This window comes from Sinohyriopsis cumingii, chromosome 3, assembly GCF_028554795.1.
Source record: "Sinohyriopsis cumingii isolate HCF-2022 chromosome 3, ASM2855479v2, whole genome shotgun sequence".
NCBI lineage: Eukaryota > Metazoa > Mollusca > Bivalvia > Unionida > Unionidae > Sinohyriopsis > Sinohyriopsis cumingii.
This window is the reverse complement of record NC_142963.1, coordinates 119,929,989-119,956,691: the sequence shown is the minus strand read 5'-3', so window position 1 is coordinate 119,956,691 and position 26,703 is coordinate 119,929,989. Positions and strand designations below refer to the sequence as shown.

General features: G+C 34.9%; 1 protein-coding gene across 1 annotated transcript in view; it reads right to left on the bottom strand.

The window, feature by feature from the left end:
* LOC149803695 (uncharacterized) overlaps nt 1–26,703 on the bottom strand; it is a 180,334-nt gene that overhangs the window by 92,562 nt on the left and 61,069 nt on the right. The window contains exons 5-10 of the mRNA XM_089953483.1: nt 24,953–25,067; nt 21,529–21,672; nt 15,579–15,646; nt 13,302–13,493; nt 4,928–5,053; nt 707–859 (exon numbers count right to left, since the gene is read on the bottom strand). Of these exons, the coding sequence (XP_089809609.1) occupies nt 707–859; nt 4,928–5,053; nt 13,302–13,493; nt 15,579–15,646; nt 21,529–21,672; nt 24,953–25,067 (798 nt within the window). The remainder of the gene's footprint in view (nt 1–706; nt 860–4,927; nt 5,054–13,301; nt 13,494–15,578; nt 15,647–21,528; nt 21,673–24,952; nt 25,068–26,703) is intronic.

Below are 26,703 nucleotides of genomic sequence, written 5' to 3'. Positions count from 1 at the left end.
TAAAGAACATCAATAATGCTGATGCTGATCATGCAGGTTTTGCCCTCAAACTATTCCCTCATAGGGACTGCAATCATCTTCCATAATAATTAAATTCAAAATTAATAAAAAAGTATTAAACATACAAAAATCCCTGTCTCCAATGGATCAAGATTAATCTGCATTATACAGTACCACTATAAATGTACACTTCTGCACAATAGTAATTTTCCTAAAATGTTCTCTTGCTAATATCCCAAAATCAAGGTTCTGCCAACATTTCAATTTGCTAAAATGTCAAAACGAAGGATTTTACATTTTCCATTGCTAATATGTCAAAATGAATTTGCCAAATGGGTGATAAACAGTGTCACATAGTACACCAGCACCTCATTTTTGAAGCTTCAGAATCACAAATGGTCACTGTGGTCTAATTCTGTAAAGTCATCGCTGTTCAAAGTTTTACTATCAATAAGTTTTCAACTATATCATCTGATGTTGAACTTCAACTTAAATGGGAATGAAAATAATGTTAACAGTAGATAACCTTGCCTTACATCTAAATATTTTTCACATAAAACCTGCCTGAAAGCTATCAGAGTATTAATACTTATTTGGTAGTATTTCTGAGTCACGCTTCACTGAGTAATAATACTTTTTTCTCTGAGTCATGCATCACAGAAAGTCTATCAAAGGTAAAACCTTCTATTTATAAACTGTTTCTTACAAATGAGGTTCTCAACTGAAGTTCCAGTCTGTAACATTTCTCTTTATATTCATCTAGTTCAGCCTTCAGCTGGTGGTTTGCCTTGAAGAGATCAGATGTCTTTGTAATTTCTTCCCTATATTTCTTGTGTTCCTCACTACGTGAAGACTCGAGCTAAATAATAACAAAATATATGATATAATAATAATAATCATAATAATAATAATAATATTAAAGGGTGTGGGTCAATGGACATGAAAAGGCAGAATAACTTTAACTCAATTAAATATTATATTGTCATCTTTCATGTGAATGTGAAAGATGTTCATGACTAGGTTCTATCAATATGGTCTGGCAGTTTTTGTAAGTCATTATATAAAGATATTTTCATATCTTAGCTATTAACAGCAGTACTTGATGAAAGACGAGAATCATTTGTAGGTTTTTCTATCAAATGCCACACCATTGCTAGGGGAGCCATTCCAAACACAACTCTGGGAACATTTTTACTATGTTCAGTGCTAAAGAAGAATCCAAAACAACTTTTCCATCTGGTTGCAATAGAAGCCACAACATTGCTGATGTGTTCCAACCCAGACAAATTCTGGTTAATATAACGAAAGAACTATTCCTATCAGGTTTGAGGAAAACTGGTTCAACTGTTCAAGAGAAGAAATCAAGAACCGTTTCTTCATCCGGTTGCTATTCAAGTCACACATAAGGAGACACCCTCCACCAGAAACGCTATTCAAGTCACACATAAGGAGACACCCACCACCAGAAACAATTCTGTCAGAGTATTATGTTCCAACTTAAAGAAACATTCCTTCCAAGTTTGATAAAAACCATTTTCGCTAGCCAAGGTTCCGATAACACTATCTACAACTCAGCGTATCGAACAGACATTTCTGTGCTTTGGGTCTGTGATTTTTCACTGGATGCGGTGGCAAGCCTTTGCATCCAATCAAAATTAAGTTGTTAAAACTTGAACACTGTTCCTACGTGATCAAGTTAAGGGGAGCACATAACTTGAATGGACTGATAAATAAACAATTTTCCACTGCCATCCCATGTTTACACAAATACCTTTCACTCAAATACACCTGTAATGGCTTCCCTTTGGTACATAGAGATACTTTTGAAGTTAGACTCACAATTGAAAGTATCCATTTTAGGTCAATTGCCTCCACTGTTTTTGGCTGATGTACAGTGCACAAAGCTATTGGTTAGTGGGCTTAATATACTAAGGGAGGCAACACATGAAATCCAATAGATGTTGCTAGGACAAAGCACCAGTATAGCTGTTCTATCCACCAAGGCGTAGATAGGGTTATTGGAACCTTGGCTTGCGAAGAGGGATAAAAACTGGCTGAGTCAAATTAAAGAAGCTGAAAACAGGCTTCCCATTAAGGATGACACTGTTGCATAAATATTCCTAACAGGACATATCGTAAGGAACATCCCATTCAAACTTGATCCAAACAAGCTGAAAATAGCAATACTGAAAAATGATAAACAAAGGACAATTTACACAGGTCAAATTCTGTTAAGAGCATGAAATTACATAAGATCTATAAACAGATGCATACATACATGTTGATAATTATGAATAATAATCTCAATAATAAGACTTAATGGCACCTTTGGATTAATTCAAATTGGCTGATGGGGTTTGGACTGTTTTAGAAAAATTCAGTAACTTCCCACTGGTTGGGCTAGGTCACATGAATAGGAAATTTTGAGGCGAAATAAGTAGAAGGTTCTGTCACATGGGGTATAATGTGAAACACTGTTACAACAGAAGGTGTATAAAAGGAAAGAACTAAGCAATGAGATTCTTTCCAATTTTGGAGTCATCTTCATTTATAGTGCTCCTGTTGTAAGTCTGCAGATGTGCTTTTTTTATATTGTACTTAGAGATATTATTCAAGATTAAAAAGATCTGTTTGGACTGTTCGGTGGAAAAAGAAAGTGCTCATTAACTAATGTAAATTATTCAAAGGAGTTTTAGATGATGCCATTTTGACAATCTTGGCAGACCAGTACATTTCCAGTTTTTAAATTTATATGGAACTTTTAATTCTTTTGGACTTTCATAGAAGATTATTTTGGATTCAAGTTCTTCTCACATTTTCCTTTGATAATTAAACTTTTTCTTAAGTTTTACAAAACCTGTTGGTTTTGCTTCTTTCTGTTACTTAGTTTTTAACCACATAGTTGTAAAAATATGTATCACTTTGAAATCACATATTCTCATCCATTTTGTAGATTTTCTGTCGATTGGATGTTGAAATAATTCTACATGACACAATAACATACTGTATCACTACAAAACAACAGTGTGTTGCATCCGACCACTTGACACACTACTTACTTCCAGTTCCAAACTGCCGCTACCAAACAACATACTGTGTCACATCTAAAGCATCTGGTTCCAGACTGTGCCTCTATCATATTTACCACCTGACTCTAAAACACAAAATCCAAGTCTGGTTCTAAACCTTTATTTTCACTTGCAAAAAGTGCTACCACTTTGATACATCACATGAACACATTTTGGTAACCAGTAACTTATTTTTCTGTGCAAGATTTAACTTAGCTAAAACATTCTGGCCTGAGAGGGCTGGATTTGAAAGACAGTAGTTGTTTTCTTAAGGTATTATGATTAGGTAATGTATTTGGAGACGAAATAACAGATTAATCATGTAATAAGTAACATCTGGCCATAGTAAACAATAAAACGTCACTATATTTGACATTTATATACATCTGACCTCACAGTAGTGAGCCAAAAATTGCACACATGGTTAATAACCAACTATGATGAGTTTCAACAAAGATATTTGGTAGGCAATCGAGCTGCTGTTATGTATATTTAATTTAATTGCTAGGGTTTTTATTCCTTATATGCTGTGGGTTATGTAGAATTGCATTCTGTAGCTGACCTTGTCCAAAATCAAGTCCATTGTCTTGTTGACCAGAACCATTATTTTAATTTTGTAAACAACCAATACATAGTTAATATTTTCTTTATGAGTGTGGGTTTAATATTAGGATCATTATCAATAAAAGTAAACATATTTACCTTGGTATGAGTCCAGGACATTGTGTTTACCATGTTCTTTATCATCATATTAGTAACAGAATCTACTAGAATGAAAATTTCCATTGAGAATTTTTTAAAATAGAAAATGCTAATGTGACCAATGTCAAGTAGAGGGCTTTACAATCTTGTTTACTGGGAAAATCATTTATTCTTGAGATATCACCTGAGCAGAATCAGCTGTATTACTGTTTTGTTTTTAGCTTGATTTTGAATGAATTTATTTATAATTCAAATTATTCTTCTCTGGAATACAAAGTGGTCAACAATATTCTTGGAAGGAGGCATTAACTCAGTGAATTCAGACAAGAAAACCTTGGATTATATTACTGGGATCCAACAAAACACTGTTGGTACATCAATACAATTCAGGCTTTTGGTACATTAGTGCATTACAGACTACAACAAATAGGTACATTAGTACATTAGAGAGTACTGGCCACTACATCTTCAGCATTGGAAATTATTTGGAATACCGTTCAAGATAATCCAGAATTTTATTAACCAGGACTTGCGTTAGTAATTCTAGGATTATTTGGGATTTAATTTGCAACACTGCAAGTTCTTTTTTTTAAATATACACTTGGTTTTGTTTTTGTTGAATTTTACAACACTTGTTGCTTCTCACTCATTTCTATTACTTACTTTAAGAACATAGTCATAATGGCTACAATGACAGGCCATATCTGTAATATAACAAAATCATGACAAAAGTACAGTCTGGACACAAAATCACACCCCCCTTTGTAATAACCTGCATCTCTGAACTTGAGGCCTGACCATGGTATGCAACATGTGCTCAATTTATAGCCAGTGTTTCACTTATGTGTTTTCAAAGCCCATGATGTATGTACGGATGAAGTTTCATCAAAATGTCTCTTCCAAGTGCAAAGTTCTAGCTGGAAGGATTGACAGGTTCATTCCTGCATACTTGGAAAACTGTTCATGATAATCTAGACAGCAATGTCACTTTTAAAACCAATTAAAAATAATTAACTCTAGAAACATTACCAATTTTTGGGACTTAATACATTAAGACATCCAAGCTTGTAGCAACACACATGCTAATATTATTTTCTCCCACCCGCACATACAAAAGATTAAATGTAAACAAAAATATGCTTCAATAAAAAACAAACCTTCATCTTTTCTTCCTCCAGTGTAAGGATATTCTGGTAGTATCTCTCTTTCTGCACTTTTGCGTCATCTAGACTGTTCTGCAGATTCTGAAGTTGTTGGCCATGACGAGCTACATTTTTGTTTGCCTGTGGGGATAATAAAACCAAAAATCATCGCTGTAGAAAACATTCCAGAGATTGACCTAACAGTCCAATCTCGTCAAGAAACAAAAAAAAAATGTTACAAATAATTTGAAACTGAGGTCCCAGATGCAAAATATTTTGAATAAATTACATGATCTTTAAAAAGTGAAAATGTATCCTTCAATGGAACAGAAATCATGCAGGCAATAAAGTACCGTATATACTCACTTATAAAATGAGCCCTACTACAAACTGCACAGATCCAGATCTGCCATCACATAATGCACCAGCAGATCTGGGCCTGTGCAGTTTGTTAGGAGTAATCAACAGAAGAAACAGCACTGGCCCCAATATGCAAGTACATTATATTATGGCAGATCAGGATCTTTCCTGTTTGTAGTCTGACTCGACTTATAAGTGAGTATATATAGTAAGAACAATACACTGCTCCTTCTTTATAATGATGTCCATGAAACTTGACACATTATGAATGAGGGAGTCTTATAATGAGATATGTTCCAATAAGTCTGTGTCCTGATAGTGCAATAAAATACAAAAATGAAAGGGGGGGGGGAGGGAAACTTACTTTAATTACATAATATTTTACCTGTTACTATTGCATTGCTTTCCTTCTCCAGGATGCTAAGTCCCTGGTCCAAGCTAAATATTCCCTCCTACAACTGCTAATTGGAGGCCCAGAATTGATAACAACTTTGTCCCAGTCTGTTTCCTAAGTAGCCAACATAAAGAATATCCACCTCTTCTGATTACCCATATGTCCTGGTTATTAAAGAATTGAATCATAGTTGCAAGTTCAAAATGTCTTCAAGTAACACTGAGTGAGAAACTAAACCAAGTATTCTTTAGGGCTTCAAGCCATTTTTTTTACTTCAGAATTATAAAGATTTCATAGGACATTTGTTCTAATAAGAAAAGGCTTTGTTGAAAAATATGGATTTTTTGAAGATATCTTGAAAAAATATGGGAAATAATGATATGCAAATATTACCATTTAAACACTACATTTTTGAGTCTATGAACACACTACAATGAAATAGGAACATACAGACAGATGTACATATGGCTGAATGGGTGGACAACATCATAACATAATATAGGGATGTTTTTGTACAATGCTGCAATTCTGTTCAGCTTTTTTTTATTTTTATAAAAACTGTTTATACCACATAATGCAACTTGAAATGACATATTCAAGCATAAAAATGGGCTTCATCATGCAAGTAACAAAGAACTATGAGCATAACAGAGGTGTACCTAATGAACATCCATTCTACATGTAAAACTCCAATCAAATGTGCTTAAATGAACCTACTCTACATACATTGCTTTTGAGTCAGATCCAACTGTGAACTGCATAGACCCAAATATGCCATTGCATAATGTGCTGGCAGATCTAGGGCTATGCAGTTTGTTAGCAGTAATCACATAATGGCAGATCTAGGGCTATGCAGTTTGTTAGCAGTGATCACATAATGGCAGATCTAGGACTATGCAGTTTGGTAGCAGTAATCACATAATGGCAGATCTAGGGCTATCTATGCAGTTTGGTAGCAGTAATCACATAATGGCAGATCTTGGGCTATGCAGTTTGCTAGCAGTAATCACATAATGGCAGATCTAGGACTATGCAGTTTGTTGGCAGTAATCACATAATGGCAGATCTAGGGCTATGCAGTTTGTTAGCAGTGATCACATAATGGCAGATCTAGGACTATGCAGTTTGGTAGCAGTAATCACATAATGGCAGATCTAGGGATATCTATGCAGTTTGGTAGCAGCAATCACATGATGGCAGATCTTGGGCTATGCAGTTTGCTAGCAGTAATCGCATAATGGCAGATCTAGGGCTATGCAGTTTGTTGGCAGTAATCACATAATGGCAGATCTTGGGCTATGCAGTTTGTTAGCAGTACTCACATAATAGCAGACCTAGGACTCTGCAGTTTGTTAGCAGTAATCACATAATGGCAGATCTAGGGCTGTGCAGTTTCTTAGCAGTAACCACATAATGACAGATATAGGGCTATGCAGTTTGTTAGCAGTAATCACATAATGGCAGATCTAGGACTATGCAGTTTGTTAGCAGTAATCACATAATGGCAGATCTAGGGCTATGCAGTTTGGTGGCAGTATTCACATAGTGGCAGATCTTGGGCTATGCAGTTTGTTAGCAGCAATCACATAATGGCAGATCTAGGACTGCAGTTTGTTAGCAGTAGTCACATAATGGCAGATCTTGGGCTATGCAGTTTGTTAGCAGTAATCACATAATGGCAGATCTTGGGCTATGCAGCTTATTAGCAGTAATCACATAATGGCAGATCTAGGGCTGTGCAGTTTGTTAGCAATGGTCACATAATGGCAGATCTAGGGCTATGCAGTTTATTAGCAGTAATTACATAATGGCAGATCTAGGGCTATGCAGCTTGTTAACAGTAATCACATAATGGCAGATCTAGGGCTATGCAGTTTGTCAGCAGTAATCACATAATGGCAGATCTAGGGCTATGCAGTTTATTAGCAGTAATTATATAATGGCAGATCTAGGGCTATGCAGTTTGTTAGCAGTAATCACATAATGACATATCAGGGTATATACTGCTTACTGCTGAAATTAACTTATAAGCTAGTACATATTGTAACTGAAGAACTGAAAGGATGCTACCCAATAATGGCTACTTACTGACACCCCCACTCCCAATTGTCTTGATATTTTGTGTATTATATGTATATGGTGGTGTTATTTCATTTCTGTGCTGATGTACTGGTTGCCAAGTTAACAGCATGCTGATCGAAGATTAAAATAACATTACAAATGTACAGAATTTCCATGTATTTATTTTCACATAAAAAATCCTTAAATTTTGTCAGCAAATTAAAAATGTTTGCATCAATATATTTATCATTTTTATGCCATCAAGTTGTATATTAAGATTCAAAAATGTAAAAAAAGGAAGAAAACAGGATGCTAGGAGTCAACAATACATATGTCCCAAAATTATAAGTGAACTTGAAAATGTCTCAAGTTTTAAAAAAATTAGAGCTGAAATAAGTTTGCATTAAAATTAAACAAATATAAAAATGTAAATTTAAAAGAAATATGATTGCACCTCATGTGGCAATCAAACTGCTTTCTCCAACAAGCACCACACCAACTGAGCTAGAATTATGTCAGACCTTTGTAATTCATTGAAAGCTACATACAAGGGGTATTTTGTAAGTTCTGAATATTTTCTTACAACTTTTTGTTTCAAAGAACTTGTCAGCAAATTTAATACCAATTGACAGACATAATAAAAATTATGTAAAATATGCAGCAACAACTGCAGATAAATGCATTTGACATAGCATAGGTAAATGACAGTGACGAAAAAGTATCAAAAATCAAAAAAGGACAAAAATTCTGCTACTGAGCAAAGAGTGTACTGTAAAATCCAGGCACTTATAGGGTACTCTCCATCCTATATCAAGGCCAGCTTGGATAAATTTATGGATGTAAATCTTTGTCCTAAGCTATAATTTTGAGGGGGCCCTAAGTGGCCGAGTGGTCTAAAGCACTCTCTGTCATGAATCACTGCCATCTCACCTCTGTCTGCGTGGGTTCGAGTCTCAGGCTATGCAATTTATATTTTGAAGCAAAAGGCCTGGACATCCAGGTACTAGTGCCTGGCTCTACTCTTATTACCAGACATTTTCATGCTTCCAAAGTGTTACCAAAACTTGCACAAAACAAAATGATTGAACAACCTTTCTGCATTCTGGTACATGAGGTATCCATCTCTTCTATGACAATGTAGCCACAATGAAGTCCACCGTCATCACTAATTTTCCAAAAGACCACAGCATCCACAACTTTTCCACATTCTCCATAGAGCTCTGATTTGGCTCCAAGTGACTGTTTCTATTGAATCCTATTATCAACAATTCACTGAGTGGCAGATGTGAAAGCCACTGTACTGTTGTGCAGCTTTACACTGCATGAACAACATGCCAAGAGTGAATAAAAAACATCATTTTAATAACTCGATAATCAGACTGAGAAAGTGCATAGAGGTGCATGGGGAGTACCTTTAGGGAATTGACTGATACACTGTTCACTAATTAAGAACTTGTTGTACAGCACACCAACATTCAGAACTAATTAAATACCCCCCCCCACATAATATTTACAATGTTACATGAAGTTGAAGATTCTGCTCTGCATCTTATATTTATTTCAAACATACTGTGACAATATGAGAAGAATCCACTATAACAAAATTTTATTAATAAATCTCTAGTGAATCCTCACTCTTATGCCCTTTGTAGTTTAATTTCCTGAATTTACATGGATACTGATAAATAAAAGAGTTTGAAAAGATTTGATCACAAAATGTTTAAATCTTTTATTATATTTCATAAGTACAATCTATACTCATGTACAAGTCAGAACTAACAATAAATTGCACATACCCAGATGAATTACTATATAATGTGTCGGCAGGTCTGACTCCAGCTTCTTAAGAGTAATCAGCAGAACAAAGTACATCCTGACCTACTGGCACATTATGCAATGGCAGATCAGGGTCTATGTTGTTTGCAGATGAAATTAAATTAATAGCAAGCATATTTGGTAAACAAGTTAGTCTATTCACTCATCTTTCTTGTACTTATTGCTTAATTGAATCACTTTCAAATAGCAATATTCAGGTTTAATAAATAACAAAATATGACTTTAATGAGTTTCTCAGAAATCCACAGTGGTATCAATCTAAACTTGTGAGCCTGTGTGCAAGGTAAAAAAAAAGAAGAAAGAAGAAAAGAAAGGTGAAAAAGATTGTTTAAAGCCATCTTAATTTACAAGTACTTGTTTCTCTTTAATGGAATACTGCTAGGAATACAAATAAAGATGTGGAGTACAACTGCAGTCCAATTTCTTGACACTCTGATGCATCAGAGATGGATAAGGTGCAAAAGCTACACAGTAAATTGTACAAAAATATTTATGTATTTTGACACCAGTACCATTTTCCTCCATGACATTTTGACACCAGTACAACATAGTTCATGACAGTCTGACACATGTACCACTTTCCTCCATATTTTGACACCAGTACAACCTTGATCTATGTTTTGACACCAGTACAACCTTGCTCCATTATAATTTTGACACCAGCACAACCTTGCTCACAATACTGACACCAGTACAACCTTGATCTATGTTTTGACACCAGTACAACCTTGCTCCATTATAATTTTGACACCAGTACAACCTTGCTCACAATATTTTGACACCAGTACAACCTTGCTCATGATCTTCTAACACCAGTACAACCCTGTTCATATTTTGACACTAGTACAACCTTGCTCATGATAATGACACCATTACAACCTTGCTCCATATTTTGACACCAGTGCAACCTTGTTCATATTCTGACACAAGTACAACCGTGCTCATGACATTTTGACACCAGTACAATAATGATCATGACAGTTTGACACCAGCACAACCCTGCTCATGACATTCTGACACCAGTACAACTTTGCTCCATGATAATAATTTGAACATAACAGAAACACAATATATACAGATTTCTTTGTGACTCTGCTCTCACATCTAAACTGGAGTTCTAAATTACTAAATGAGCATATATTATTCAATTTGTTATATATGGGATCCATGTCTGACTGCTGCCTTAATATGCAATAGAAATCTATAAATAAAATCTAAAATATTATTGGTTTGTAATTGAATGTCATTTGAACAGTCTTGAGAATTAACAAAAGTGTATTTTTTCATAACAATGAGTAACAGAAAATTCAATACATTCTTTTTTTTGCAAACTGTACATTTTCATTTTGGGAATTTTCAGCACTCAAAATATAAAAAGTTGACTTATTATAGCATTGTGTAATGCAGTGTCCACTTGAAAAATATACAAATAATGTGCCCCAGCCAATAAAAAGACATTTTTGAAACATATTCACCAAGACAATGGTGCCACTTTCAAATTCTCATTATGCTGTGTAAATTGTGCTAGAATCACAACAGAACATGAAAATATGGCAGCTCTTTCTGCTCCTTCTCCTTTATATAGGTGTTAAAATAGAACTGCCTGTCTTGAGGATTTGTACCTACATCATTCTGCAAACTATGTCTACATTGCTCTGGTGCTTCCTGTGTCTACAACAGGTCAATTAAACACTTTAAACTTCTGGACAATATTTTAACTCTTTGACACAGATTCAATAAAAAAAATTAAACAACGGCAAACACACTGATATATTGGAATATGTATCATATTAGTTATTCTGTCATCGTTATTTAAAAACAAATCTTAATTAGGATTAATGTACTTTTTGTACCATTTTGGACATTCAGTAATATATTTTTAGCTCAATATTTTAGAATGTGAAATGTCATTCCCTACAATGAACAGAATCAATTGTAAGTTAAGAAACAGGTTGACATATAGGGTGCTGAATTACCGTAGGACAATTAGTACAGAAGGGCTTTCAATGTGGCAATCAAAATATATGGGGAAGAGAAGAAACAAAGGATATCATTTATCTGAATTCAAAGAGTTCGACATTGAGCCATATTATAACTTAGGGAAATAAGGAATACTATATAAATATAATGTATTCTTTTATATTTTATTGATTGTTTTTCTTCACTTGTATGACAATAACAGGGATTATTAATAAAAGTATTTTACAATGCTAACACAAGCTGACCCTAATGTTCACCATGACCACTGCACACTATTAAACATATAGGCAATCAACAGTTTTTAAAGAGTACTTTTATTTTGATTTTACAAAATAGATTGAGCATTAACAATGGCCATCATAAACTGCTGTGACAGAATTTACAAGGAATGGATTCAAATGATTTTCAACACTTAATTCAATGTTATGATGCATTAGTTGGTGCTAACTTGCAATTAAGAGAAATGCATAAAACGAAATGTAAGAGATAGTAATTTGCTGTACTTTGCCCCAAGATATACAAGAAAGCTTTGGATGATGATATTCAAAGGCACCTGATGCAATTCTTGTGCTCATTTTTTAAATTACAACATTAAAAACAAAAAAATCTATTTTTTCAGAATTTTAAGGTTTTAATCTAAATTTATGTCTGTAAAACATGCATGATGCCACTGCACACAAAATGTTCAAGTCCTAAAAGTTCAAACACCAAGACAAATTCGCAAAATTTCAATAATGGCATCAAACTTCAACCATGCCATATATGTCTGCATATAAAATTAAATGCCAAATATAAGTTGTATACTGTGTACACCCTTCCAAGTCAAGTCCAACTGCAAATAACATAGACTCTGATATGTCATCTAAAAATATGCCAGCAGATCTGGGTCTGTGCAGTTTGCACTTGAATCTGACTTTTAAAGATAACAGTTCGCATAAAACAATGCTACCTTGGGTAGTTCTGCTTAATGCATCAAGCTACATGTCCTAAAAAGTTTTAAAATGTGTTTAAAACAATACAAATGTCTTAAAGGCATCAAAATCTAATCAGGTCAATTCTGGTAATAAATTCATACCAATTTTGCTTTAAAAAATGCTACATTTTATTTGTTTACATTGTGTGGCATTCATAACAGGATGTACTGGTGGACAAAAAGGAAAAATCAAGAAGCTCAGTGGCAAGATGTGTGCTGGAGAGGGAGGAAGGGGGAGATAAAAATAAAATAAAGATATGGTTTAACATCAACTAAATGACCATGTTATCTATCTGTTTCTTCATGCAAACAGTAAATGATTCAATTTCACATGGTTGAAAACTAGGATAAATAATAAATTATCTACCAAAACAGTCCAAAAACTAAAGAGGCATTACAAATTTGAAAGAAAAAATGTACAGTATCTTAAAACTGAGGGAAAAGACAGTACATGTATATCACGTCTATTTGCCAAGGTTCCCAAGATATAACAATGCTGGCCTCATATATTTCAGCTCACGACAGTTTCTCATGCAATTTATTTTTCCAATCTCATGCTGAGATCATTAAATTACTAAATGTTCTCCACTGCTTAAAAATTAAAAAAAGGACACCATACAAATCCAGAGTGGTTATATGATCTTTCCAACAGAAACTACATGTCTGATGAAGATGGTTAAATTTTAATAAAACTGCTTCAATTTTTTTTAACTGCACATTTACAAAAACTATGTGCACCAAAAACAAAATGAATTTTCTTGCAAATAACAGATTTTATTGCCTACCTTTCTAAGCTCCCTTTCTTTTTCATCCAACTCGCTCCTGAGTTGTTCATATTGCTCCATCAATTCCTCATTCTTCTGTTTTTCTTCTTGTAAGTCATGTTCCAGAATGCTGAGTTTTGCTTGGAAGTTTGTTTCACTCCGATTAGGTAGATTCAGATTCTTTTCAGGCTTTACTTCCTTCAAGAATTTCGCCTTTAACATGTAAATTAGAATGAAAACATTTCTTCTGTTATATGGCACTTATGAACGAGTTTGCTAAATTTTCCACAAAAAAAAGAAACTAGGCAAAAATTAAGCTACACTAATACTAACATAAAAAAAAAATTTCAATGATGGAGTAGGACAAAAATTAATTTCTGACAACATATCTATTTGAAAAGATGGACCACAAAAGTTTGGAAATAAAGATAAAAGTGTTGTACTGAATTTCAAATCAATTTCAAGTAACAAAGACAATACTTAAAAACAAAAAATATGCTCATTTATTTTCTTAACTCAGGCATGTCCATACTGCATTGAAAACATGCACACAAAAAAAGTCAAATAAAATTTTTTGCAAAATTAGTTTTAATGGTAATAGAATCTTGGGTATACAAACAGGTTATTAAATTTTATTTATATTGTTCAAGTGATTGCTGAGTAACTGTGCTGAAAAGGTTTTCAGCCAAAAAATTAAAGTAATAAAAAGTGCAAATTATGGATAACACATGAAACAAGAGACTCAAGATGGTCTTAGATTGCTCACCTGGCTGAAACTGTCAAATACACTAAGTAATCTAGATCAGTGAGATGTTTCTATTGAAAACTGTTCCTGTTCAGCAGACTGAATTATTGCGAAATTGCTTCAAACTTTTCAAGTGACTGTATTTTAATCCCTGTTCGATCGTGAATAAGCACCATTTAATATTGGAAGGACTGAATACCAGAATGATGGTGGACCAGCATCTTTTCTTAAACTTTGAAGCCATTCATGCCAGAACGCTTTTTGACAAATTAAGTCAAATTCTAAAGAATTATATTTGTGGAACTTATTATAAGGATTTTCAATTCACATCCATGGAAATACTTGATAGCAGATCAGTGTCATATGATGTGAAAAATGAAAGCCTTTTATGCCTGGATGCTGTCTTGGCAAATCTGTAAAACTAAGTAACATGCATTTGAAAAAGAAACCATTTAAAGATATTTCTGTGGTGTTTTTAGATATGACAGCTATGTTTGATGGCAGATCACCATAATTTGTACAAAGCTGAATGATCTTGCGAGAGAATGCTCCCTGCTAAATTTAGCTGAAACTGTACTGTAGCTTTAAAAGAAGTTTAAAATAGCACTGTTGGCAAATGTCACATGATAGACAGCATGTCATAATAGATGGTCACGTGGCCTCACAGCCAGGTGAGCTAAAAACAGCTGATGTAGCCTCAAAATTTTATCTATATAGGCATGCATATACAGGGTCCACTTAATTCTATTTTCCTAAATCAAGCAGTTTCTAAGTAACTGTGCTAACAATGAAAATATAGCTCAATGAACTATTTTCCCCTGGGAATGCTCCCACTTATGCAAGGAAAAATCTAACCAATATACAAGAAGACAAGATTTCTTGAAATGAAATTATGCTAGGAAACAAAAACTTCAACATTGGGCTTAATGTTTATCAAGATTACTGCAAATGTCAGGCATGCCTGTTGTGACATTTTCCTTACTAATGACTTTTGTAGGGCATTTTTATGGTGTGGACCCAGTCTAAGCAAAGTATCTGTCACAGTTAAAATGTGACAGCCTGGATAATGAAACAGTACACAACCTGCCATTATCCACTATTCTGACCTTGACCTTGAGGCAGCTGTGTGACTATGAATACACTAGATGCTCTCAGGTCAAGACCTATAAAAGGCTAAAGTATCACTACCATATCTGCAATGGTTCAAAACCTATTGCCGTACACTAACTGAAGTCACCGATTTATATTTTCCTTTACTACGATATTGACCTTGAGGTGGGGGGGCATGGCTACAGTATGTGACACTATCATATATAAATGGTTAAAACATCATCAAAATATCTTCGTTGGTTCGAAAGCTATACTCCAGTCAAAGATACAAATCAAAGAAAAGGACACAAGTCAAAAACATATTTTCCCTTGCTGTGATTTCACCTTATGGTTCATTCCACTGTCATGCCTTGGAATAAAAATCATTATATTTTGTACAATGTTATAAAATTGTCCACTGCAGAGAATTTTCTAGTCCTAAGCATTATTTGCAATTTACTTACATATATTTCATGCGGAGGCTTTGGAGGAAGTTTTGGTAAACCTGGTTCCGAGATCCTTTGTGGCTTTCCTGTGATACAGAAATGTATTGTAACAATTACTGGGCATAGCTACTTTCTTACACACTCAGAAATTACAGTCAAAAGCATATTTATGATATTACATTAGAAATTAGTTAAGAGGTTACATCAGAAATTACAGTCAAGATCATACTTATGATTTGCAACATTAGAAATTACATGGACATAATACAAAAATCCCATGGAAAGGTACAGTTATATCAGTGACCAAAAACTTGTGCCCAACTCAAAATGGGGAGTAAAAATTACCAGTGCTTGAATGAATTTTCCAGTTACTCATCTTATCAGGCTAATGCTGATTCAGGACTGACCAGTGTTTCTCTTTATTTTCTCTTATAAGAATATTACTGACTTTGTTCAATGAAAATCCATATTTTATACTGAGGTTTGTTTCCAAACCTTTTGATAAAACTTTGATTATTCAAGTACTTCAATATCAGTCATCAGTACTAATAAATGTCTACTAAAGGAAGAGCAGACTGGTCTAAATTTGTAATTACTTATAACTGGTACAAGAAGAGTCACAAAATAATTTCTAGAAAAATAAACATTTTAGTAAATTATGTCCTCTGATCATATTATTGCTAGAAAAGAAGCTCCACTACCTCTCAAATCCAACAACTGCAGCAAGATAAAAATGCTCGCATTTGCCAAGATGTGTGAGAGGGTTTTACAGTACATTAATAAGGTACATATTCTTGGAGAAACAAAATTTTCTTTAACATCTGCTTTTTCTTTTGAATACACTTCCTGATCACATTAACATTGGAAGAATAGGCAGTAAGAGGAGACAAGTAAGCACCCTTCAAGCATGAATGACTGGATTCCCTATATTTAGGTATAACAGCTCTCCCCACAGCACAACCAATGGTCCTAAAACAGGTGGTAACTATACACAGATGAGAAGAAAATAATTATTTCTTCTTACCAATAAAAATTACAGGTGAATCCAGCAAAAGTGCTAAAGCCATTCCCATGATGTGATGCTAAAATTAACTGGGCCTGGTAGTCGTCCTAGACACAGCCACTGGACCATGTCTGTGCATGCCAGCTCACAGCTTTTATTAAGTCCAAATGTTACAAATGAACACAAAGATTGCAGAGGTCACTCTCATCTAATAAGCTGAAATTCTACTGAGGCTTATCTATTTTCTGAGGCTTCAGAGTACAGCCAGCATATTGCCCATGATGTTTGGGATTATGATGTTACATCCTGTATCCCATGATTCACCCAGAATTAGACCTTTTCTCTATGTATATCAAGTAATGCTTAAGAACATGGGCAGCATCTTGCCATGATATGAATCAAAGAAAGAGAGCATATGACCACTCTCTGACTGCCTGCTGACACCAACCAATGTTAGCTACCAAGCATGGTTGCTTCATTAGGACCATAGATCCATCTGACCTGACATGGAGATAGTTTAATCCATTGAAAGGGCATGCAACCCACTCACTCTGCATTCTGAAGCTAAAGCTATTAAAAAGCATGTCTTCTTGTATGATTGCAGCTTCACTGAGTTATTGGCCAAGAGGATCAAGAGGATCTGAGTACAGCCATATTAAAACCCATTCAAGCTGATCTGAGTACAGCCATATTAAAACCCATTCAAGCTGATCTGAGTACAGCCATATTAAAACCCATTCAAGCTAATCTGAGCACAGCCATATTAAAACCCATTCAAGCTGATCTGAGTACAGCCATATTAAAACCCATTCAAGCTGATCTGAGTACAGCCATATTAAAACCCATTCAAGCTAATCTGAGTACAGCCATATTAAAACCCCTTCAAGCTAATCTGAGCACAGCCATATTAAAACCCATTCAAGCTGATCTGAGCACAGCCATATTAAAACCCATTCAAGCTGATCTGAGCACAGCCATATTAAAACCCATTCAAGCTGATCTGAGCACAGCCATATTAAAACCCATTCAAGCTAATCTGAGCACAGCCATATTAAAACCCATTCAAGCTAATCTGAGTACATCCATATTAAAACCCATTCAAGCTGATCTGAGCACAGCCATATTAAAACCCATTCAAGCTGATCTGAGCACAGCCATATTAAAACCCATTCAAGCTGATCTGAGTACAGCCATATTAAAACCCATTCAAGCTGATCTGAGTAAAGCCATATTAAAACCCATTCAAGACACCATTTAGGAAACAGGGTGGGAGACTTGGAAAGCAGGTCTGATAGAAAATAATTCAGCTAACTGCAGCTGCTTGAGCAGGTTTGACTTCACCAGGATTTCGCTAGTAATGTCCACTGCCAGATCAAGCAAATTGTTCACCCATGATTTATCCCACCTGTAATGTGTTATCATAATTAGCATTAAGCTCTGGCACATCAACTTTAAAAAAAAAATTATTTTCAGTACAAAAACCATTGGGGGGGTGCAAACAATCAAGGGTCCAAAACCCCTCTGAACTGACTGACAGTGCATCAATGACCCAAGGTCCAGGACCTGATACAAATGTGGGAAGTTGGTGATTCCAACTTGTCACAAAAAGTTTTATCATTGGTAGATTTTATGTGGAAGACACTACCAGAATATTACAACAGGTTTAAAGGTGGGATAGAAAACACTCCTAAAAACCTTACAAAACCACAGAATCGTTATTTTCACCCCACAATGTTTTATCAAATTTTGGAAGCTCAGCGGTGAATGTGACAAAATGCCAATGGAAGCTGGCCTTCAGAAAAGTATGCCATAATCATGGATATTATTCAAAGATGGTGTGACGCTGAATTTTATCATCACTGACTGAATGTTCATCCTTGTCTTCCAAGTCTACTGAAGCCTTCATTTTATAGGCTTGGCTCATAGTTGATAGTGATGGGCATTTTGAAGTCAGCAACACATAATAATACATTCCTTGACACAACTTTAAAACCTAATCTGTTCTACTGTTGGATCTGAGAGGTTTACCCTCATCAGGCATTTACTCCATATCCATGCAGAACATTACTGGAGGCATGCACAAAGTAATGACACATTCACAAAGTCTGTCATAGTATCTCTGCAATGGATCAGCACTGCAGCACATGCTGTGGCTTGTCTTTCTGGTATGGATGGCTGAAGAATGTTCTGGACGTCTGGCTGGGCAGTCAGCTATGTTTGAAGGCTGGACAATGTGTACAACTGTTGACTGGCTCTGGAAACACTCATGCAGAATGCTGATGGATCGGTCAAAATATGGTTCCACATACAAAGGAACAGTTAGCTGGTATGAGACATAGATTTCTGATCACTAGACAATAGGTAGGGCTTGCTGGTATACCATAAATAATTGACCCAACAGTTAAACTGGCTGCTTATCTTCCCAGTATAAACGGCTGAAATTGTGACCAGAAAGTGTGCCGGACAAATGGCTGCATGTTTGTTTAGGCTGTCAGCTGGATGGTTAGTCACCAGTCAACAGGTATGGATACAGGGACAGCTGACGATCAGCTCAAAATTTGCCTTGATGGAATGTGTGGAGGAATAAAAGGATCGACTCAATTGATCTCCATCTCACTCGTATACCATAGTAAGGCCGGTATGTACATCACACAGTTCGGCAGTGTGACATAACTTGGTCACCAGTCAAATGGTACAGTCAGTCAAATGGCTGGACAGACTGGGATGGCAACAAATAACCCATACGTCCAGACTTACAGGGCTGAAGGCCATGCCTGGATAAGATGGAGGACTTTCAAAATAAGGAGATCACTCTGTCTTTAACTACAAGTCACTATTGGAGGTATGTCACTTTGTACACATCAAGACTGGACCAGTCTCTTCAAGCTTTTATGCAAAATTAAGGTCCAGATTCCTTCTGACCTCTTCAAACATACATTGCACTTTTGAAGTTGATGAATACTTTGACATATATTCTGTGTCCATGCTGACTTAGGCATATAATGTAATCACTGCTAATCTGAAATTACAATGACAACAAGAAAAATCAGAAATAATAGCCCAAAAGTGTTCACATATAACAATAACAATAGCAGAAGAACACTTAGAAAGAAACTGTTGAACTGAAATTACAGGAGTGACAAAATATTGGTAAATGTTCAAATAAAATAATAACCACACATAAAGAGTGAAAATATATACAATGTGCCCAACAATAAACAACCAATAATGAGCACCACAACAACCAAACATTTTACAGAACTATCAAAATAATGATTGCAATTATTAAATACCCACCCCGAATTTGCTGACTGATGAGCAGTATGGGATATGATCAAAGACATATCCAGCAAATGCTAAATCCCTGGAATCAACCACCAAGCAGAGGTAATGGGAGGCAATCAATGGGAAGGAATTACTGGATTGTAGAGGAAGCAGAGCTTCTTTGTATTGAGAGTAAGAAATGTATTCAAAAGAGAAACAACACTTCACACAATCAAGTTTGGGACGTTAATATTGTCAACTTTAATATCTGTATACAAGCTAGACGAGCAAGATTTTGGTACTTAGCTGGGTCAGTGAATGTTTAGAGATTTGCAACTCCTGCATACATTTCATGCAATGCAATTTCCTAAAATAACATCCATGAAAAGCGTCCATATAAAATGATGTCGTCAACGATATGGTGCAAATGAAGAAATATGCAAGGGTAAGGCGCAAAGCTAAAATGCCATGATTTATTTAAATTTTGCCACATGATTTAAATTTTGCCACATGATTTGTTTAAATTTTGCAACAGATATGTAAAATTCTAACCTGATCAAGGCCTTTTCATTACATCAAGACTAATACCAACTGAAGTTTCAATCAATGAAATTCTTAATCTGAAAGTTCCCAGTATGGAAAAAAACGAAACATTTGACATTTCTGTACATACTAGAGAAATATAACATATATGCTTAAGCAATATGAGTGATGACCAAACCTATGACACACACAGAAAAGATTTCACTCTAGTAGCATGAAATTAGCACACAGAATTTTACTGTTTAATATTATTATTGACCTATCAGTCTGATGTATTAGCCGTTATAGAACAATTCCAATTATACAGTAATTATATTCCCAATTAATTGCAATCCTCCATTATTTGACTTGTGCAAACTGACAAAGTCATCCAGATTGACACAGTGGTCTTGTATCACCCTTTTACACCACTGCAGTTCAAGGTTACATTTTTACCTTAAGTATTTATAATAATATGGAACTGCACGTCCAAGACTGATGGTATCCTACAGTTGCTAAAATTCCCCTTCTTCAAAATGTCATTTAAAAGGAACAACATTTAACCAGGTTACAATTCTTCACAAAGTTTAGTGTTTTAATGGTACTTCTAACACATTGTTGACTACCATATCTCCCTGCTTATGAGTCCAACTGCAAGCTGCACAGACCCAGATCTGCTGTCACATAATGCATTGGCAGATCTGTGTCTGTGCAGTTTGTTGGGAGTAATCAGTAGAAAAAACAGCATGTACCTTGATCTGCATGTGCATTATGCTATGGCAGATCAGGATCTCTGTTGTGTGAAGACTGACAACTTATAAGTGACTATATGTGGTATACAGTTATGATGAGGTTTATTTTAGCACATTCATATTGGAAAATATATAAAAATTACAATACAATACTTGCACAAAATTGGATGGGTTTCAAACTGGAATGATGACACATTCAACATTTTGATGAGTTTAAACTTCAACCCACATTAAATTTAATTCAATAACATAAATTATACTGCGTTTTAAACAGCTGTTGAAGTCAACGAAAAAATATAGGTCAAAATTTTAATATCACCCTTGCCTCCTGATGACTTTAGATACAGACGTTAATTACTTGATGGCAGAATGGATGGATGGATGAACGGATAGATGAATACACAGAAAGACAGGTGAAGTAAAAGACCTGAACATTCCATTTCAGCAAGCATATCTTTCGCATCTTGTAACTGTTTGATCAAGTCATCTTTTTCCATCTGAACCTGTGCCCACCGATCTCTGTAATTTTGACACTCTGTTTTGGCCTGAATGGTATCTTGATATAAAACGGCTGAAAAATCAAGAAAATGTTTAGTATTACAGAATGAGTAACAACTGTCTCACTTTAATAGTATACTTCAAATCATAGTACATACTGATATTAAATCTTCAAAACCTGTACTTTGGACCTGGCATGAGAAATAAAGCAATTAAATCAAGACTAGGCTTATCACCTTTTTTTAACATGTAACAGTTTATCTTTAAATGTAGTACCCACAAGATATGGGGGACATTCAACATTTTAAAGCGAGAAAGGAAAAGAAAATAATAGTATATAATGCCGTAGTAGTGCTAAAAACATATAATTTTATTTGATTTGACAGTTTCGCCACCTTCACTTTGTCATCTGTACTATACTATAATACATTCCTTGGAAAGATATTATTGTAATAGATATTTTATAATTTGTTGACGTAACTCATGAAAATAATAACATGTTTGAATATCTGGTCAATATGAAATGTCCTGCATAATGGAATTTGCCATTCCAAGCCTGGCTCTTCTTCAACTTACTGTTCATACATTATCTACCAGGATTCCTTAAATAAATACCCATTATTCCGAATTACTTTTCATTCCAAATGTAATAAATTATTGCTTAATTCACAAATTATGAATTTCCCTAAACATGTCCTCTTTACTCATTAATTCAACCTCAAAATAAATTAAATCTTCATTGCTACAGATATGACTTTGACCACAAAAATACATTACAATAGCGGCCAACAAAAACTTTACATTGCAACTTGGCCAACCTTGAATGTTTTTATTGCCAGATATCTTGTTTTATGATGGACATTAATAGCCATCTTACAGTTTTTATCATATCTGTTGGCTTTGGCCATTGCTAGCAGCAACACAGGCATGAAAAAAAATGAAGCCTGGGGGAGTGCACAAGGATCAAGATTTGGCAGACACGGGAACAGAAACTGCAGGAAGCAAAACAAAATATTTGATACATTTTTGGCATTTCTTTGGTCTCACCCTCAGCTGCATGTGTTGAGATAAGAACGTACTGATGCATGCAGTATCTAAAAGGATCATTTTACAAGTCAGGTCCAAGTCCAAGCAAGGTAGACTCCGATCTGAATTGCATAACATGCCAAAACATCAGGTTCTATGATGCTTTCTTGTTAGCAGTGATCAGTAAAACCAACAATACTGACCCTGATCTGCTGGTACATTATGTGATGGGATACCAGGGTCAAGTTCAACGTATTTAAAAGGCCAGTGATTCTAACGATTTTTAAGGATTTTAAAGTTTCTAGAACTGAAGTATTTCATATAGTTTACTTGCAAGTGGCACCTGAAAAGACATGTTTAAGTATGCTGGATTTGATTTACTTCCTTAAAAATGATGGATTCAGAGCTCATTTTCAATAAATACATATTTTTGATAAGTAGACATTTTCAATCAATGCACATTTTCAAATATTCCTTTTCATCTTCGAGTTCAATCAAATGCATCACCGTATTAATATTCCAAGCATGAATGTTTAAAATATTTTATTTTTTCCCAAAAAGGTATGAATTCTTGCAGCTACATCAAGGAAAGTATGTCACTTCCATCAGACCTAAACTGTACAATCATCTTCCATTTAAAAGCAAACTTTTTGATGGTTTTATTATCTGCATATAGCATTATTATTGTCACACTTGTTTTTTTTCATTTATACAATTTTCTTGTCTTCCAAGCTGGATGCAAGTCTAATTGAATTAATTTTTATTTTTGTGTCTTGCTGTCATCAAAATTGGGAAATCAGAGCAATTCAGACAGCACTGAACTACCAAAACTGCCCATAATATGGACATTAAGGGGTGAGCTATTTTTGAATGTATGCCATTCTAAGCTACCTTAAGTTGTAATACATTCATTGAGCTATTTGTGAATGCATACCATTCTAAAGTTGTAATACATTCATTGAGCTATTTGTGAATGTATACTATTCTAAAGTTGTAATACATTCATTGAGCTATTTGTGAATGCATACCATTCTAAAGCTGTAATACATTCATTGAGCTATTTGTGAATGCATACCATTCTAAAACTGTTATACATTCATTGAGCTATTTGTGAATGTATACCACTCTAAAGTTGTAATACTTTCATTGAGCTATTTGTGAATGTATACCACTCTAAAGTTGTAATACATTCATTGAGCTATTTGTGAATGCATACCATTCTAAAGTTGTCATACATTCATTGAGCTATTTGTGAATGTATACCACTCTAAAGTTGTAATACTTTCATTGAGCTATTTGTGAATGCATACCATTCTAAAGCTGTTATACATTCATTGAGCTATTTGTGAATGTATACCATTCTAAAGCTGTAATACATTCATTGAGCTATTTGTGAATGCATACCATTCTAAAGTTGTAATACATTCATTGAGCTATTTGTGAATGCATACCATTCTAAAGTTGTAATACTTTCATTGAGCTATTTGTGAATGCATACCATTCTAAAGCTGTTATACATTCATTGAGCTATTTGTGAATGTATACCATTCTAAAGCTGTAATACATTCATTGAGCTATTTGTGAATGCATACCATTCTAAAGTTGTAATACATTCATTGAGCTATTTGTGAATGCATACCATTCTAAAGCTGTTATACATTCATTGAGCTATTTGTGAATGTATACCATTCTAAAGCTGTAATACATTCATTGAGCTATTTGTGAATGCATACCATTCTAAAGTTGTAATACTTTCATTGAGCTATTTGTGAATGCATACCATTCTAAAGCTGTTATACATTCATTGAGCTATTTGTGAATGTATACCATTCTAAAGTTGTAATACATTCATTGAGCTATTTGTGAATGTATACCACTCTAAAGTTGTAATACATTCATTGAGCTATTTGTGAATGTATACTATTCTAAAGTTGTAATACATTCATTGAACTATTTGTGAATGCATACCATTCTAAAGTTGTAATACATTCATTGAGCTATTTGTGAATGCATACCACTCTAAAGTTGTAATACATTCATTGAGCTATTTGTGAATGCATACCATTCTAAAGTTGTAATACATTCATTGAGCTATTTGTGAATGCATACCATTCTAAAGTTGTAATACATTCATTGAGCTATTTGTGAATGTATACCACTCTAAAGTTGTAATACATTCATTGAGCTATTTGTGAATGCATACCATTCTAAAGTTGTAATACATTCATTGAGCTATTTGTGAATGCATAACATTCTAAATTTTTCAACAAAAAAGGATTTAACTTAATGCCTGAAAAAGAAAGATATAAACTGCTGTCGATTCATACTTTTATCGTCTTTGAGTTGATCAATTTCCTTTAAGCAGCTACTCAGTGCTCTATGAAGATCTGCATTTTCCTTTTCAGACCTTTCAAACTTGTTCCTCATGTTTTCCATTCCTTTCTGAAATATTAATAATTCATGATTCTCATTTAGCCCTGAATTCAAAACACATCCAAGGTTAAGACTGAAAATTGACTACAATATTCATTCAGAACACCTTATTATCACACATCAACCACACATGCCTTCAAAACCACACACCCGTGTTTTGGTCAAAGCTCACATTCAAATTATCCATTTCTAAGCACATGTGTCTTGATCTTTGTTGGACTTTTCTGAGACTTGTTTTGAGGTCCCCAAGGTGGGGGGGGGGAGCAGTGACTGCATGTGAGCCAACAGAAAATATGCTCTCTTTCCACTTGATGGCAACATATACAGGGGCCCCGAGTGGCCGAGTGGTCTAAAGCGTTCTCATGGCTAAAAACTTCCTGGACCACTCCGGTAGCCTAGTGGTTAGAGTGTCTGCCTCAGATGCGGGAGGTTGTGGTTTTGAAGCCCTGCTGAGTCATACCAAAGATTTATAAAAATGGTACTAACAGCTGCCTCACACGACACTAAGCATTATGAGGTTAGTGTTAGGTCTGGTCGGCCTGGTGTCAGGATAATGTGATTGGGTGGGACATGATGCTACCTGTCTGTGGCATAATGCCTCAGTGCTAGACATCACTATAAACACTGCAGACATTGTAGCAATATGAATGAAAAATTGTTAAAGCTACATTAAAAATAAAAAATACACACACACAAAAACATCCTGAAAAGCATGTGTCAATTAATAGTTGGTATTTTAACAAGATAATGAATAATAATAATGTTTGATCTACTGATTACTCCAAACAAACTACACAGACCTAGATATGCCGTCCCATCTGTTGGTACATTATGTGACAGCAAATCTGGGCCTGTGCAGTTCGCCTTGACTTATAAGCAAGCAAGTACAACATGTGGCATCTTGCAAGTTACACTGATTGAGCTCTGCATGGTTATTTGTATCAAACTGATGCAATTAGGTAAGGGGAACTTTACTGCAAGCCAATCAAATACTTGCTTTCTTTCATGCATGAGCTGCAGAAACTTCTGGAAATTTCCAATGCTATATCAAGTTAGAAAATCAAGTCGTAAGTTAGAGTGCATCCCCTAACATATCAGTAAATTCCACAAAATACAAGATGCATAATTTACTGTTCACAACTGGCATAAAATGGGGGGGGTGTGTGTGCAATGAGCCCAAAAAGTAGGATTTCACTTGGCATATACATCTGGGTGTCACATATCTGAGAGTCACACATCAATCTGGCTGTTACACATCAATCTGGGCATCACATATCAATGTGGCTGTAACACATCAATCTGGGTGTCAAATATCAATCTGGCTGTTACACATCTATCTGGGTGTCACATATCAATCTGACTGTTAAAATTAATGTGGGTGTCACATATCAATCTGAGTGTTACATAACAATCTGGCTGTTACACATCAATCTGGGTGTCACATATCAATCTGCATGTCACATATAAATCTGGGTGTCAAATATCAATTTGGCTGTTACACATCAATCTGGGCATCACATATGAATGTGGCTGTCACATATCAATCTGGCTGTTACACATCAATCTGAGTGTCACACATCAATCTGACTGTTACAAATTAATCTGGGTGTCACATATCAATCTGAGTGTTACATAACAATCTGGC